This window comes from Salmo trutta, chromosome 39, assembly GCF_901001165.1.
Source record: "Salmo trutta chromosome 39, fSalTru1.1, whole genome shotgun sequence".
Taxonomy (NCBI): Eukaryota; Metazoa; Chordata; class Actinopteri; order Salmoniformes; family Salmonidae; genus Salmo; species Salmo trutta.
The window spans coordinates 16,713,620-16,732,264 of record NC_042995.1 but is presented as its reverse complement, the minus strand read 5'-3'; the positions used below and the strand labels follow the sequence as shown (position 1 = coordinate 16,732,264).

General features: G+C 44.8%; 1 protein-coding gene across 9 annotated transcripts in view; it reads left to right on the top strand.

Annotated features, from left to right (window-relative positions):
* The window catches only part of LOC115179728 (nck-associated protein 5-like), a 166,449-nt gene that overhangs the window by 92,414 nt on the left and 55,390 nt on the right, over nucleotides 1-18,645 (top strand). For all 9 annotated transcript variants that reach the window (XM_029741424.1, XM_029741423.1, XM_029741428.1 and 6 more), the window contains 2 exons: nucleotides 879-1,012; nucleotides 17,687-17,777. In XM_029741424.1, the coding sequence (XP_029597284.1) occupies nucleotides 879-1,012; nucleotides 17,687-17,777 (225 nt within the window). The remainder of the gene's footprint in view (nucleotides 1-878; nucleotides 1,013-17,686; nucleotides 17,778-18,645) is intronic.

Sequence of the window (18,645 nt, the reverse complement as noted above, 5' to 3'; positions counted from 1 at the left end):
TTTGTTTCATCGGACCAGAGGACATTTCTCCAAAAAGTACGATCTTTGTCCTCATGTGCAGTTGAAAACCATAGTCTGGCTTTTTTATGGCGGTTTTGGGGCAGTGGCTTCTTCCTTGCTGAGTGGCCTTTCAGGTTATGTCGATATAGGACTCATTTTACTGTGGATATAGATACTTTTGTACCTGTTTCCTCCAGCATCTTCACAAGGTCCTTTGCTGTTGTTTTGGGATTGATTTGCACTTTTTGCACCAAAGTACGTTAATCTCTAGGAGACAGAACGCGTCTTCTTCCTGAGTGTTATGACAGCTGCGTGGTCCCATGGTGTTTATACTTGCGTACTTAGTTTGTACAGATGAACATGGTACCTTCAGGCGTTTGGAAATTGTTTAAGCTGTTTAAAGGCACAGTCAACTTAGTGTATGTAAACTTCTGACCCACTGGAATTGTGATACAGTGAATTATAAGTGAAATAATCTGTCTGTAAACAATTGTTGGAAAAATTACTTGTGTCATGCACAAAGTAGATGTCCTAACCGACTTGCCAAAACTATAGTTCGTTAACAAGAAATGTTTGTAGTGGTTGAAAAACAAGTTTTAATGACTCCAACCTAAGTGTATGTAAACTTCCGACTTCAACTGTAGATGTTATATAGATGTTATGACGTAGATATTATGAAATAGATATTATGAAACGGATATTATGACGTAGATATTATGAAATAGATATTTGTGACATGTAGATAGTCGCAGACTTTGGTCTATGTTGCTGGTAGCTTTTCTATCTCTCTACCTGTGTTGACTAGTAACAACACCTGTTACATTTAGCTGTTTTGTTGACAACCAGCAGCCAACCTGACTCTGTCCTTTTTCCCACAGCGACAAAAGCTGATTCACGTGGTAGAGGAAGAGCGACGCCTGCGATTGTACAGTGAGAAGCGGCTTCGGGAGGTGACGGACGAGTCAGAGCTGGGCCGAGCGCAGATGGTTTCGCTACAGCAGCACTTCTCCAGGTAACACGCAGCCCCTACGCACGCACGCACGCACACATATATACATACACACTGACACACACACACTGACACAGGCACAGACATGCGCGCGCAAACACACCACCGTCCCACGCGCCATGGCAACGTTTCCATGGCAACAGACCAGTAGGCACCACCAGCTTACTGTACCACTGTAGCATGACACAGGTCAGACACAACCTATATAGGCCTAGATACATTCTGTGTATGCTACCATCAGATTGCACTGCCGTACCCATTGACACAATGCCAAAGATTTTAATGCCACAGACTTTGCCACAGGTTTCAAATTAGGAGCCAATTTTAATTTACACCCCAAAAAATGACTCGGTCTTTGGTTCATTAGCCATCTCTGTTTTTAAATCTTTTGTGTTGAGAAATCTTTATTGCAAACCTTCTCTCCTCTTTTCTTTCTCCTCTTCATTGGAGAGTATATACCTATCTCTTGGTGTGTCACTTCATCAGTCAACCTTGACTGTATTGAAAGACACATTTGTATCTCTCCAACATTTAAAATGAAGGAAGGATGAAGTCTTTGTCTGTTCTCTGACCGTGAAGAATGACAACTGCTTCGAGAGTCCATTTCCCCCTTACTATATGATCATTTTCATCATACTACAGGCTCATTGAGGTGTGACAGTATGTAAAAGAATTCACCACTCAGCACCACTCAGCTCAGAACTGATGTCATAATTAGGAGATAGTCATTCAATGCACTGCCTTACGAGAATAACCCGTGGATTTTCATAATGAGCGCTTATCTTCCCATTTTAAATTGGGTGAGAAAATCTGTCACATTAAAATAGTCTGACATTGTATTGGAGTTAGTTGTCTGGAGTTAGTTGCTCAGAATGACCTCTAAACGTGGTGGGTCGTCATAGTTGTCACGTAGTGTTTAACTATGGGGTTAGTCCAGCTATGGTACAAGTCCAACAATGGTATTAGTGTTTCTTCTCTAAGTTTTGCATTAGTATTGTAAGAAATCTGACGTTCTTAAGACCGCAAACACCAAGGGCCAGTGGTTACTGTCGCTGCCCTTGGTCAAGGCGATTGGAGTTGAAGCATCCCCCAAATCGCAACAATGGTGTCAGAAGTGGGATTCGGACCCACGCCTCCAAGGAATGTCAGATGTGTTACAGTGTAGTGGCTATTATGGCAACTCACCCGCTTCACTCAACCGCATTCACAACAGCTTTGATGGCTAACACACTGCAATGCACATCACTTAAACGTTAAATAACTTATATCCCTATGATTCTATACGGTGTCAAACTTAATGGACTAGTAGTGGTTAAACCATCAGCATGGGCCATTGTCATTCCAGCCCGCGAGCTTAACATACCCATGCCCCACAACTCTGTATCATGTCCAGCCTTGGCTGTGGCATCCTGTCACCGTATATCTATATGCGTATCCATCAACATGTTCATTCTGTCGCGGAATTCCTTTATCCATGTGGGCGTACAGTATGGATTCGATTTTGCAGTCAGCACAGAGAACACAGTCAGCTCAGACATGCTATTGTGTATCTGTATAGTAGCTATCTGCCCCCCATATGAAATAATGCCTGAGGAGTCAGGAACAGATCATTCAACACAGAGATCTAATAAAAGTCAGTGAGCAGGGCGACATCGTATTATGTTTACATAAGTGCCTGTCTTCAGTCTTTGTCCCTATTCATATCGTCTTTCCCTGACTGCCTCTGTGACTGCCTCGTTTATGTCTGCCATCAGTCTGATCCCCAATCAGTGTCTGACTCAACCAGCCACAGCCTTATTATGTGTTCTGTCACATCATCCAGACTCCAGGCTGATCTCAGATCCGTTTATATTCTGGGCTATCGCTGGCGCGGACCAATGAATCAGCTGATAGCGTTAGCATAATGATGCCCGATGCCCCATAGCCCGAATAAGTGAGGCGGGCTAGACTGGGTGTGCATGTATGTGTGTAGGGGAAAAATATATTAGGCTTATCTGTGATTGGGTCCTGCTCTAGTCCCTTTGTGACAGATGCTTCCGTCGCCGGGCGGTTGCCTCTCTCCAGACGGATTGTTCTTATTGGCTGTGACTCCTGTGGATGACTGCATGCCTCCTCGGCCCCTAGACTGTGGAAGAACAATGTCGACAGGGATTCCATTATGTCGTTATAATGCTCAGCGAATAGAGACCTTCCCACCACATGCTATAGGAGATGAAGTGCTTGGCATTGCTGGTGTAATTCTCCCTGTATTGCCCATTGTCAGTAGTGGTGGATGGCAGTAATTTCAACAAGGATTGCAAGAAATGTTTTTTTTTTTTCATTATATTGCTCTTGTTTCTGTGCCTTTCAGTGCCTATTAAAGGAGGTTTCCCTGCAGTGACAGACACAGAGGAGCTAAAAGGCTTTAGAGAGACTCAGTGGCTTGTTGAATTCATAATGTTTGTTTTTGTATGTTGGAGTGTCTGGCTGCGTCGGTGGGTTTGGGTGTGTGTGCATGTGTGTGTCTGTGCTTGTGTGTTTATTGCATACATGTGTGTGCATATATGCATGATTGCATGTGTGTGCATGTGTCCCTGCGTGCGTGTGTGTGATTTGCGTGTATCTCTGCGTGTGTGTGATTTGCGTGTGTGTACCTGGCCTCTCATTGGATTATCATGTTTACATGGGAGCCAGTAATGTGTGGCGGTGGTCGCAGTGGCAGATGGGACATCTGTGTGGTCACTTTAATTAAGAGCTTACCAGCCAGCAAACCAGTCAGTCAGCAGGCTGCCCACACTGTCTTCAGCCTGAACCTTGGACCCACATGATAATGCCAGATCTGCACTCTTAAGTCACTGACACACACGCGCACACGCACACACACACACACACACACACACACACACACACACACACACACACACACACACACACACACACACTGTGTAGTGCTTAGTTCAGGATGATTGAGCATATTGTGCCATTCTATAGTGGCATTATTTCATTACAATATTGTTACCTGCATTATTACTTGTAATCCCACTAAAATCCAATTCTCCAGCGAAATAACCTTCCATTGTACCTGTTTCTTTGGTTGTCAAGGATAGAACCTACAGTATATGCCCTACATTCATATAGGCAACATATATTCTTCATCCCAAATGGCACCATATTCCCTACATAATGCACTACTTTTGACTAGAGCCCTATGGCCCATGCTTGAAAGTAGTGAACTATTTAGGGAATATGGTGCCATTTGGGATGCAGACATAGCCTACCATTCATATCTCATCAGAAGAGAATAGCCTCATCACATGAGTGTGTCCTCATAGATAATATCCAGGAGTTATGGAGGTTGACATCCAATCTCTTCGGGTGTTTTCACACTTGGTCCCTTTGAGACAATTTTTGCAGAATTTGTTTGTGCAGTGTGAACACTCCAAAGGAAATCAGACCCCTCAAAAGTCCAATTAAAAGCAACAAAGAACAGCTGCTTCTAATTGAAGGCCAAACCAAAAAACCCTGAACATAGAAATAGACTAAATAGACACAGACATAGAAATATACTAACATAGAACATTGCCCAAAAAACCCCGAAACACACTAAACAAACACCCCCTGCCACGCCCTGACCAAACTACAATAACAAACAACCCCTTTTACTGGTCAGGGTGTGACACTGCAACACCGTTTCCTCTGACATAACCCCTCACATTGGTTCCACGAAAGAGAGAAGATGATGATGTGTAGGTTCGCAGAAAAAAAAGAATGCATTGAGTGAATGTTGGAATAAAATATTAGTTCCTTTCTAAACATAACAATGTGTGTGGTTATTTGTGTTGTTGTTTGTGTCGCACTGCTTTGCTTTATCTTGGCCAGGTCGCAGTTGTAAATGAGAACTTGTTCTCAACTAGCCTACCTGGGTACATAAAGGTGAAATAAAAAAATACAAATATAAAGGTTTGGCCGGGGTAGGTCGTCATTGTAAATAAGAATTTGTTCTTAACTGATGAAATAAAGGTGAAATAAAATCTAAATGAAGTCACATTGAATGATGATAGTGCATTGAAATAAGGTTAGAATAGGACCTCTAAATTGGATAAAGATAAAATACCACAAACACATATCAATATTTTGGTAACATTTTTATAGCCTGCAGGAATAATGCTTTATGACATGTTATGAGCCTTTATGGGCCTGTCTTAAAGTGCTTATAATATGTTATGTCTGTCTATATGTAACAGAACCATATTTTTTCAGTCGAACTTCCTTAACATAACAGGACACCTTTATTTGTGAAGTTATTAGAGAGTCTGTTTTAGTTTAGTTTTTCCACAGCCTGGTTTCATAGACTAGACGTAACATAGTAAACGTAAATTCGGAATGCTGAAATTAGTATGATATGTTATGTTTGGTATGGTTACTTAAGACAGAAACGAAAGTAGGGTGGTTGGTCGGGGTGGATGGGTAGGCGTATAATGCAAACGTCTAACAACCCAAATGTGACATCTAGTAAACCAAAAGTTTTGAGTGCGAATCTCATCACGGACAACTTGAGCATTTTATCTAATTACCAACTTTTCAACTACTTACTACTTTTTAGCTACTTTGCAACTACTTAGCATGTTAGCCAACCCTTCCCCTAACTTCTAAACTTAAACCTAACTCCTAACCCAAACCCCTAGCCTAGCTAACGTTAGCCACCTAGTTAGAATTCGTTATATCTAATATGTTTTGCAAATTTGGAAACATATTGTACGTTTTGCAAATTCATCATATAAAATACGAATTGTAATTCGTAACATATCATATGAAATGGGTGATGGACATCCACAAATTAATGCATACCATATGAAATATAAACATATCACACTAAATGGAGTGTCCCAAATTTATGTACAGAATAATCCGAAATGCTCTGAGACCAGGTTGCTTTCCAATCTCCTATTTTGGAAAACCAAGGTGTTATGTGCTGATATGAGAGAGTTATGTTAATGAGCTCCTTGTTAGATCCATAGCACCTCACTGTCTCCCTCCTTCCTTCTCTCTGATCAGGGAATAGAGAAAACACACACATCAGAGAAAGCCTAAGAGTGGTGCCAGACAAACCCCAGGGAAGCACAGCTTTTTACTAGCCTCAGCGGGGATGTGTGTGTGCTTCCTGATGTGCCTCGGTGCTTTCTTTTCGGGAGGTGACTGTAACGGCAGGAACCTGATCGAAACAATCGTTCAGTAGTGGGTCGTCTGGCTTTCTTCTCTGTTTTGTACACAAAAAGACGTCATAGTCTCGCTTCCCAGTTTTGTGTTTTCCTTTGTGTTCATGTCTGTCCTCAGATCAGCAGGTCTGCATTCCTTAAGGGACTGGTCACTCACTCACACACTCGAACCCAACCAACAAACACACACCCTCCCCCATCCCTATCCAGCTGAGCATTAAAGGGGAGGAGACCCCAGCAGGAAGGTCACATGGTCGGCCCCTGACTTGGGTCAGCCCTCAGGGAGCTAGCTCTAGATTGGTCGTCATTAAAACTCAGGGATTAGTAGAAGACTTAGCCCACCCCGTAGGTTATTTACACACACAGGGGCCTGACACTGTAGAGAGAGGACAGAGGACAACGGGAAACCAACTAACAGGAGCCCTCTCAACTTCTTGAGGGCTGAAGTTTGAACAGTTAGTTAGACAGGAGCAGAGTTACATAGACAAGTAGCGGAAGATGGAGGTGAAAGAAGGTGGCTGTATGGACTTTACTAGAAGTTGACTGGACTGGATTGTAAGGAGAGCCTGAGTCACATCACCCCCAGCAGTCTAGCCCTCCTCCACCCCTCCCTCCTCCCTACAATCAGACAGGATGTCCTGTGGACAGACATGGACCCGGGGGCCACTGGGGCCCCCCATCAAAGGCTTCCACTTAGGGCTTGGCCTGAAGATGAGAGAAGCAGTTTTCAGGTAATGAAATGTCCAGGATCGCTCTGTTTCTCACTGTCTCTATTTGTCTTCAACACTTGTCTACCGTACCTTTATGGAGACAGAACTTTGAAAACTCCGGGGGAACTCAGTTGCATGCTGGAGAACTCTTAAACCTGCACACTAAAGCCTATGTTTTGTGTATAAGGTCATGGCCACCTGCAATAATATGCTGACTAATCAGTGGCCAAACTCCAAGACACTTATCCACGCTCTCCTTCTTGACTTTGAATCAGCTTTGTCTCCACAAGTCGTGTTCTTTGTCAGGATAAGGGAGACATACGGACTACAGGCTTGTGAATACTAATAACAACAGCAGATGATGACTCTAGGTCTAGATTTACAACTCTGGAGTATTCTGTCTGCACGTTACTGGTGGTGGATGGGGGGGGGGGGAAGGTAGGATGATGTAAACAGGCAGGAATGAGTGGATGGACGTTCAAGTCGAGACGTGTTGTTTGGAGAGTCATGCTTGGTTTCAGACTGTTGAAGCTGGCCCCCACTATTACCACAGACAGAGAGGGGAAGAGAGGAGAGAGACCATAGGGTCAGGCTATACAAACACTACAGACCATGGTCATGTGCTTACCTCGTTAGCGTGTTAGCGCGTTCCGGCCCACAGCTGTACTGGCAAGTTATCACCCGGCCACAGCAAGCTAGCTAACACACATATTCCCCTGATTCCCAATGAGCTCGGTGATTGCGTGTGTGTGCACTCACGTTCAGAGATCAATGCCCTTTTAGGCTAATCAAACACCCAATACCATTTGAAGCATTTCAAACAGGGCCCCTTGGTCGGAGCAGCTGCGGAGTTGATTGTGGCGCAGTTTCACACCCCACACATCTGGTGGTGTCTTGAGGAAAAAACAGCTACTTTGCTGTTCCACTCACAGCCACTCACAGCCGTCAGACTTCGCTGACCCACTACTGAACGATTCGCTGTTCCACTCACAGCCGTCAGACTTCGCTGTTCCACTCACAGCCGTCAGACTTCGCTCTTCCACTCACAGCCGTCAGACTTCGTTCTTCCACTCACAGCCGTCAGACTTCGCTGTTCCACTCACAGCCGTCAGACTTCGCTGTTCCACTCACAGCCGTCAGACTTCGCTGTTCCACTCACAGCCGTCAGACTTCGCTGTTCCACTCACAGCCGTCAGACTTCGCTGTTCCACTCACAGCCGTCAGACTTCACTGTTCCACTCACAGCCGTCAGACTTTACTGTTCCACTCACAGCCGTCAGACTTTGCTGTTCCACTCACAGCCGTCAGACTTCGCTGTTCCACTCACAGCCGTCAGACTTTGCTGTTCCACTCACAGCCGTCAGATTTCACTGTTCCACTCACAGCCGCCAGACTTTACTGTTCCACTCACAGCCGTCAGACTTTACTGTTCCACTCACAGCCGTCAGACTTTACTGTTCCACTCACAGCCGTCAGACTTTACTGTTCCACTCACAGCCGTCAGACTTTACTGTTCCACTCACAGCCGTCAGACTTTACTGTTCCACTCACAGCCGTCAGACTTTACTGCTCCACTCACAGCCGTCAGACTTTACTGCTCCACTCACAGCCGTCAGACTTTACTGCTCCACTCACAGCCGTCAGACTTTACTGTTCCACACACAGCCGTCAGACTTTACTGCTCCACTCACAGCCGTCAGACTTTACTGCTCCACTCACAGCCGTCAGACTTTACTGCTCCACTCACAGCCGCCAGACTTTACTGTTCCACTCACAGCCGTCAGACTTTACTGTTCCACTCACAGCCGTCAGACTTTACTGTTCCACACACAGCCGTCAGACTTTACTGTTCCACTCACAGCCGTCAGACTTTACTGCTCCACTCACAGCCGTCAGACTTTACTGTTCCACTCACAGCCGTCAGACTTTACTGTTCCACACACAGCCGTCAGACTTTACTGTTCCACTCACAGCCGTCAGACTTTACTGCTCCACTCACAGCCGTCAGACTTTACTGTTCCACTCACAGCCGTCAGACTTTACTGTTCCACACACAGCCGTCAGACTTTACTGTTCCACTCACAGCCGTCAGACTTTACTGTTCCACTCACAGCCGTCAGACTTTACTGTTCCACTCACAGCCGTCAGACTTTACTGTTCCACTCACAGCCGTCAGACTTTACTGTTCCACTCACAGCCGTCAGACTTTACTGCTCCACTCACAGCCGCCAGACTTTGCTGTTCCACTCACAGCCGTCAGACTTTACTGTTCCACTCACAGCCGTCAGACTTTACTGCTCCACTCACAGCCGTCAGACTTCGCTGTTCCACTCACAGCCGCCAGACTTTACTGTTCCACTCACAGCCGTCAGACTTTACTGTTCCACTCACAGCCGTCAGACTTTACTGTTCCACTCACAGCCGTCAGACTTTACTGTTCCACTCACAGCCGTCAGACTTTACTGTTCCACTCACAGCCGTCAGACTTTACTGTTCCACTCACAGCCGTCAGACTTTACTGTTCCACTCACAGCCGTCAGACTTTACTGTTCCACACACAGCTGTCAGACTTAGAGGTCAGTTCCATATTTAAACCACCCACTTTATTATAGGGTTTGTTTGTTGCTGATTTGACATTTCTCCGTCCCCACCCTCCCTTGTGCCGCAATTAACCGAGTTACTGGAGTTCCAATGTAGTTGGTTGAATTGGAATGATTGAGTTTATTTAGGGGGATCAGGGGAGGTTTTGAAATTACATTTCAGAGGCTGATCAACTTGGAGAGGTTATTCAGATGTAACAGTCTGTCTATCATTACTGTATAGTGGTGACAGTGGAGGGGAGATCACTCAGTTTATAAAAATATACTTATTACAGTGTGTGTTAGATTACACAGTGCTATCTGTAACTATGTCCGTAACCAAGACCTCCACGTTGATACACATACTCACATACTGCACACGCACAGACACACACACACACACACTAATTCCCTTCCGCTATGGATTAACCATGTTGGTTGTGATGATATTTTACAGGCGTACTAAACGAGGTCAGATTACAAGCCTGTGTGAAAGTAGGGCAACCGTTGGTTCACACACGATCAAGGTTTTCCTGTCTTGCCACTGTTCAAAGGGCTGTCGCTGGGTAGGATGCAGACCAACAGACTGCCTGTGGCACAGTGACATGGAATATGCAGTGACCTTATGGAAGTTGTATGGATCTGGTGGCGGTGGCACTCGTCTGTGGCAGTCACACAAACAGGCAGGCAGGCAGGCAGGCAGGCAGGCAGGCAGGCAGGCAGGCAGGCAGGCAGGCAGGCAGGAAGGCAGGTGACACACAGGAGCTGTCTATGGCATAATATGAACACCTGTCCACACACGATCAGGCAAGTAGACTGATACACATGGTCAATGCATAGAGACACTTGTGCCTTAATAGCCGCTACTAAAGTCCTTTATGTTGAGTGTTCCCGAGAGCGCCACTTTCTCCTCTATAGCCGTTGCTAAAGTGTCATTGGACGCTTCCGCCTTGTTCTGTTTATTTTGGATCGTTTTCAAAACCTATCAAGATGTCCACAGTACCGGCTTGGATGCACATTATCCCAAATGCTGATCAATAAAAACATCTGTTCATTTTGCAGCTCTGTTTTGATTGTTTACAACGGGTCATTTCATAGGGAATTCTCAGAGGCGTTCTCCTACTGCATCAAAATATCGAGAATAAAGGCGCTAACATGGCGTCCGCTCTAAAACCTGGCCAAAGTCTTTTAATATATGGCTCTGGGTACTACTGTACAGATGTATGAACATATTTGAACTCAACATGGGACTCAAATCTAACATGAAATGACCCTGTACTTCATTAGATAGCAGCAATGCCAGGCACAGTAGATGCTTATGATAGGGAATTACAGAAGAGCCTGTACAAGGCCCTCAGCTGGGATAGGTTGTGTGTGGAGGGGAGAGAACCTGACCACAGGCCACCTTCTCCTCTCCATGCCCCAAGAGGAGCATCCAGGCAGGGGGAGGTTTGAGGAGGTTGGGGGACAGCTGTGCTCCTGGTTTTGCTATGGAGTAATCGGATTCATCCTGTCATCCTCCCTAAGTGTCTCCTCTGGGGCCCGTCAGTGATGTTCTGTGCTGCATGTGGGCCACACATGCTACCCTTCACACACAACCCTATCACAGATCCTCCGGGAGCCTCCGAGGGCTAGAGGCCTCTGCTCATATGGGGCCCCTTGGCTCCCAGCTTACTGCTAACTGCTTCCTATGGCCAGAGATGTACATGTGGAAAAAACATAATGGATTTGCTTGAACTCCAACTTCAACTAAAGGAGGGACAAGAGGTGGAAGAAAGAGAGGATTGTGTTGTCAAGAGGAATTAACTCAAGTCTTATCCATATGTCCACGCAGTGACTTTTTGGTCGCATGTTTGTGAGAATTGTACCCTATGTGACACGGTACTTCACTCAAATGAAATGAAGATGGTGGAAGCATCTTGGAGGTTGTCGTTATCTCTCTCAGAAGAACAGGAGGCTGTAAAACAGTAACATGACTGCCTGGCCTCTGATTGTCTCACTCGTCCCTTTGGTGTCCCCCTGCCTCCCCGTCATGCATGTCTCATTGACAGGGGTCAAAGGTGACTTGAAAAAGCCAGTGATCCTAGGGGTTTAAGGAATTTGTAATGCTTCCCCTGTGCTAAAGGGGAACGACGCACACCCCCCACCCATTTTCCGCTTTAAACAAAACTGGATGTGTATCGCCTGGTCAGAGAACGAGTGTAGAGACCCCAACAGCATTTGTCCTGAGGGCTTTATTAGGGGTCCAGGTCACTCAGTCCCCTCTAGGGTAGGAGGAGAGGGTAGAGGCCAGGAGAGGCCCCATTACAATGACCCTTTCTGGTCGAAAACACAAAACAAAAGTTTGAAAGAGGATAAAAAAATGTGGCTTAGCTTAAGCTATCGACCTGCCGGGCAATTACATGCATTTACAGAGGTGGAGGATATTTAGTGGAAAGGAGAAAAAGAGTGTTAAACTGGAAAAATGGAACTTCCCTGTAGCCCTGTAGCTCAGTTGGTAGAGCATGGTGTTTGCAACACCAGGGTTGTGGGTTCGATTCCCACGGGGGGCCAGCACAGAAAAAAAAAAAAAATGTATGAAATTGTATGAAATGTATGCATTCACTACTGTAAGTCACTCTGGATAAGAGTGTCTGCTAAATGACTAAAATGTAAATGTAAATGTAACTTCAAGAATGCTGAGTCGGATAGTTTGGGTGAGTTTTGCTGGAGCTGCTGCCAGGTAAAGATAAGGTGATGATAATATTTATCCATCAAGTCATGGTGAACCCTCGTGACCCCAATCCAGCCACAACCTGATGATTGTTCCCTACTCTTTTTTTTGGGGGGGGGGGGGGCTCAAGACTTTTCAAATTGTGTCTTTGTCAAACCTTCTTAATTGGGGTTTGGGAGAGCTCAGCTCCTAATACCATGTTGATGGAGTGAGAGTTCGGTCCAGGGCATTTCCCAATGAGCCCCGAGGCTGCAGTAGCCAGGTAGATCAATCCAACCCATGAGCTCATGGTCTCACTCTTTCTCTATCATGGTAATATGTGTCCTGAGAAATCCGTCTGTTTGTCTTTCAGTCTGTCTGCCTGTCTGTCAATTTGTGCTATTATTGCTTGTGTACAGTATTGAAATGACGATACAGCAGTGACTTATATAGCAATAGAAAGTGTTGGTTTCAACTCAGCCTCCCTAATCCCTGGCAGCCAATAAAGCTCCACGTCTGCTGTCCATCCATCCATCCATCCATCGCTCACACTCATCCCAGGCTGAGTGATCCCTATCCCGGCTTCCCCCTGTGGCCACAGACCTGATCCCTGGTCGTAGCCTAGCCGCAGCCTAGCGTCGACACAGCAGGGGTTGTCCTCCTCTGGCTCAGGCTTAACATGGGACATATGGGAAAGGGTTTCCCTCCCTCCTTCTTTACTTCTCCCTCCCTTTGGACTTCTTCCCTTACCAGGCTATGGTCCTGACTGGGACAGCATTGGGATTGGATAATAGAAAGCGAGACTGGTTGAGACTGGCTGGCGGGTTGTGTGGTTCATGATTCCAAAGTAGCGACCAGCTAACGGACAACCAACCAAAGATGCTGGCAGTGTCTGTTAGATGGGAAAAGCACTCAGGCTTGTATGATTCTTGAATGGCATATTTTAGCGGACCCACATTTTGATCTGTGGCTGGGTCAGCCAGTGGCACTCTGAGAGCTGAGGGCTGAGAGCAGGCTGGCAGGTCTGTCTGCTTGTCCCCCTGGAGCTTAGGGAAGTGTGCACGGTGTTTGTGGCATTGTTTAGGAGAAGGGATGTTTGTAAGAACCACAATGGACCCAAATTCAGCAACATGGGGTAAGTCGGACTGAGGCAATCTGATCAGTGTGTGCGTTTAAAGATCTGTGTTTGTGTGTGTGTGTCATTCTTTTGCTAAATCCTTGGTTGTGCGTGAAGCATTGTTAGAGGTACCTCTGAGAACTAATTCAATTTTACTGGTATCCGTTCTACAGCTGGAATAGCGCTTGATCGTTTTCATTGACAGGTGATAAAAATGGCGTCCCATTTGAAGTCTGGACGGCAGTGAACGTTTTCATAGCTTTAATGGCAGGAAGCTGCAAATCTGTGTTTCAATGTTCGGGCCATCTGAAAGTGGCTGAGACATGAGTAATGTGAGACACAGGACGCAGGGGAGACCGCCACACAGGGTGTTCTACCTCTAACAGGCCATTTTTGTCCATCAATGGTTTGCATGTTCTGATGACTTGTCAAACACACCTCGTTCAGCTCATTCAGACATCTGGCTTCCTTCCCCCATTGGATTCACTTGAAGTGATGTGTGTGTGTGGGGGGGGGGGGGGGGGGGGGGGGGGTTGTGTGTGTATGTGTGTGTGTGAGCGTGTGTGTTTTACTTATACCTGGGGCTGGATATTGATTGGAGACCTAATTGTACTTCCTGGCTGTTGCCGACATGTTTGAAATTCAGCTGGTGCAGTCTGGGGGTCAAACGAATCAGGCTTTGCTTTCCTCTATCCATCCCTCCATCCTTCCCTTCCTCCCTCCTTTTCTCCAGCGAGGTCCTCAATAGAAGGTAATTTACAACCACTGAGATTGTAACCACATTAAGTAAGGGCTGTTTGGACACAGATTTAAGCTTTGATTCTACACACACAAAAAAACTATCTTTCACAGCTTTTTTTCACCAAGGTTGTTATCAGCTCTAATGATTTGGGTTGACATCAAGTGGAGTTGATAAGTGTTTCACACAAAAATAGGAAATTCCCAACAGATTTAAATGGCAGTGTTATTACATTTAGTATCATAGACAAAGTTAATGGCTCGAGTTGTTAGGCCAGAGACTGATTTTTTTTTTATCCCTATGTAAATTGAATTGAAGTAATATCATATTCACACTTAATATACAGCATATGTGCGACTTGAAGATGTTTTGAAATTCTCGATGGGTCACAGTTATGATCCCAATCCAAGTTTATTATTAGAGATAAATGAAATAAACACTCAGAATCTTTGAAACCATTCTCACTCTATTTGATTACATGTAAAACCATAAATAATGTAATAAAAACGTTAAAAGCATTATGCACTTGAAACAACCTCGCGGATCTCCCTCCCCTGTCCTCACGAATTCTACTGCTAAATAGCTTCAGAAACACTATAATTCCTAATCAGTGCACCATCAAAATGTGATTATCAGGGGTAATTGTCCAAGACAGTCCTATTTGTGATGCTCCTCCAGATGAATCGGAGGGAGAAATGTGTTTAGAATTAATGGGAGCTAAACTTGAACCCACCTTTTCAGGGGGACAACAGAGACAATAGAACTAAATGTTATGTTCAGGTCACTGTGTGTGTAGCTACGTTAATCTACTTTCGTCATGTATGGTGCTGAGGGATGAGATTTGTCATATGTAAATTGTAGGTTAGTTGCTGAAAAAACACCTGAGAAAGATTTGTTCGCCTTTCCTCTCATGAGTAGCTTTTGAATGCCAATGTGGCAGCGTTACAACTTGTCGTAGCGTTGCGACATGTCATAGCATACCGACTTTTCATAGCATTACGGTACTTATCATAGCATTACGACTTGTCATAGCATTACGACTTGTCATAGCTTTATGAACTGTCATAGCATTACGACATGCCATAGCATTAAATCAAATCAAATTGTATTTGTCACATGCTTTGTAAACAACAGGTGTGGACTAACAGTGAAATGCTGACTTATAGGCCCTTCCCAACAATGCAGAGAGAAAAAATGAGAAATACTAGAAAATAATAGGCCAACACGAGGAATAAATACACAATTAGTAAAGATAACTTAGCTATATACACAAGGTACCGGTACCGAGTCGATGTGCAGGGGTACGAGTTAATTGAGGTAGATTTGTACTGTACAGTACATATAGGTAGGGATAAAGTGACATATAGTAAACAGTAGTAGCAGCGTATGTGATGAGTCAAAAGATACAGTATGCAGATATTCAGGGTAGCTACGGGTTAACTACTTAACTAACTATTAGAAGAAGCTATTCAGCATAGCATTACAGCTAGTCCTGGACATTCTGATTCATAGAATAGCATTTTGACAGTCACAGTATGGAGTCATAGATTTGAGATTGGGCCTGGGCTTGTCCAGCATTGCTGGTTGGGACTTTGAGGCACACCATGTGCTCTCATGATCTGCCCTGAATCAGCCCCTATTAAAAAACACACAGAGACCCTTTCAAGTGCTGGCTAGCCGCAGCCACCAGACCTCCAACCTACAGCCCCTAGTCCTCATCCACAACACAGGCCAGCCAGAGGAGAGGGACATCAAAGACCCCCATCATCCTGTCACTTAGCCATGTGGAGGTCACCGGAGTCAGACCACTACCTCTCTACACAGTGACGTTCTCTGTCTGGTGGTAATGTGGCGGAGAATGTGGAGAATTTGATATGAATGTGTTTTTTGAGGGAAGAAAAAATAGTGAAATAAAGTTGTTTTGATAAAGCAGCATTTAAAAAATATTTTCTAGAACATTTATAATACGGTATCAATGTAAATATTGGGTAAATAATGCCTTTGCTCTCCTCATCATCTAGTGAATCAAAGTAAGGATCAGGAGTTATTCCTTACGACATGATCTGACCAGGAAAAACTCATGACCCTGGTCATACTGTAGACACACCGGTACGTTTGTGAAGAGGAAGACTGAATCCCAGTGTATTTCAGCTCAGCCATATTTGTTTCCCGACTAATGTTAAGTCAATAAACTCTGAATGAGTCAGTTACCCCACGTTAGTTACTTACAATACCCTACTAATCAAGCATGTCATTCAGTCACAAAGTCCTTGGACTGACTACAATGTTCCAGTCCCACACCCCCTATCCCTGACCACAGCGATTAAGGACAGTGTCCTAAGCGGCGGGCTACAGTTTCTATCTGCCATAGACCTGACCACTCACTCAGCCTGTCAATCAGTCAGACAGTCAGTCAGCTAGCTAGGCCTGATTTATAGCCAGCTTTTCTCCTGCTTCCAACTCAGCCTGCCAGATGGTGTGGCCGCTACGATGGCAGAGCACAGCGCTGCCTACGCTAAAGCCGTGGCTTTGCCGTCGTGCAACAGTTCAACTGTGAAAACCGCAATGGGAAAACAGGCAAAATCTCACTGAGCTCAGATGTAAGAACAAACAACAAACAAAACAAACGTGGCTGAGTTGTCTTCCCCAGAGTGTGTTAAGCCTGAACAATTAACAGTGTTAACTGTCACTGTTGAAAGGATGATCAGAAGTGTCACCACTTAAAGGTGACTGACACTGACAGGGAATTCAGTGAGACACAAGTAGGTTGCCTAATGCTGTTTACTGCAACATCAAGTTATCTGTCGTTTTGCTGGTCCCTTTGCCCACTATCTTAGAAACGGAATTTCAACATTTCATTTAAAATTGCAAATGATACATCTGTCAATCCATGGTTATGTCCCTGGCTATGGCCATGGCTTTGTCCCTGGCTGTATCCATTGATACTGTATGTCGCTCGCACGTGTCGCTGGCACGTGTCGCTGGCACGTGTCGCTGGCTGTGTCGCTGGCTGTGTCGGCTGTGATGATTTGGAATTCATCTTCGTTTATCAAAGTCTGGCCTTCTCTCCCTGCTCCACAATGGTATTCCTCTCCTGAAATGTCACAGCGGTTTCATCGCTCCATCTCTTTGTACTCTGACTTGTAGGCCTATTTTCAGCCGGGTCAATGGAGGGAGCCCTATCCTAGACAATCTCCCTAACGGTTCAACTCTCACTGGATGTGTTTTTTACCTGGAATAGGCCAGGGAGAATGTAGAACAAGAGGTAACGCCATTGTAGTGATTTCATATGGGAATCAGGGGTGAGGAGCAGCATATTGATGTAGGCTGTGGGGTAAAAGTCTCTGGTTTGCATTGAGAGAAATCATTATTTGGCACAAAAATTGAGGCACAACCGTATCACAAGTCCCATAGAGGCACTGTGACAGAGGCAGTCAGTCAGTACTCTGCTTCAGTGGATGCCCTTGTGAACCTCCCCAGCGCCATATGTAACCATTCAGCACCACATCGTGTGGCGCACCACATACTGTAGTGGAAAGGGACTGGGGTACGATCCAAAACCCACCCGTCCCCTCTTGTGTCGCTGGGCCTAAACCAATCTCCCCCTTCTTCCCCCTCTGTTTGTGTGTGTGCGTGCATGTGCAGGATGGAAGAGACGGTGCGGACGTTGCTGCAGAACCAGGGGGTGCTGGAGCAGACAGCCGTGGACACTGTGGACATCATGAAGGCCTACAAGGTAACACCGCACTGCTTAGCACTCCTCCAACATGGGCTCTCCTTCCTGCTCTTTATAAAGCCTAACCGTAGAGGCTTGTGTAGGAGAAATGCTTTGTTTGGTAACACATAGACCATGCATTAGGATAAGTTGTTGTTATTCACCATCAATTAGGAGTGGCCTTATAATTATATATATATATATATATATATATATATATATATATATATATATATATATACATATATATATATATATATATATATATATATATATATATATATATATATATATATATATATATATATATACGCAGATAGATTGTGGCTTCCATCAATGTAATTGTCTGAATCTTTACCGTTCCCCCATATATATATACAGTTGAAGTCGGAAGTTTACATATACTTAGGTTGGAGTCATTAAAACTCATTTTTCAACCACTCCACACATTTCTTGTTAACAAACGATAGTTTTGGCATGTCGGTCAGGACATATACTTTGTGCATGACACAAGTAATTTTTCCAACAATTGTTTACAGACAGATTATTTCACTTATAATTCACTGTATCACAATTCCAGTGGGTCAGAAGATTACATTCACTAAGTTGACTGCGCCTTTAAACAGCTTGGAAAATTCCAGGAAATGATGTCATGGCTTTAGAAGCTTTTGATAGGCTAATTGACATCATTTGAGTCAATTGGAGGTGTACCTGTGGATGTATTTCAAGGCCTACCTCCAAACTCAGTGCCTCTTTGCTTGACATCATGGGAAAATCAAAAGAAATCAGCCAAGACCTCAGAAAAAAACATTCTAGACCTCCACAAGTCTGGTTCATCCTTGGGAACATTTTCCAAACACCTGAAGGTACCACGTTCATCTGTACGAAC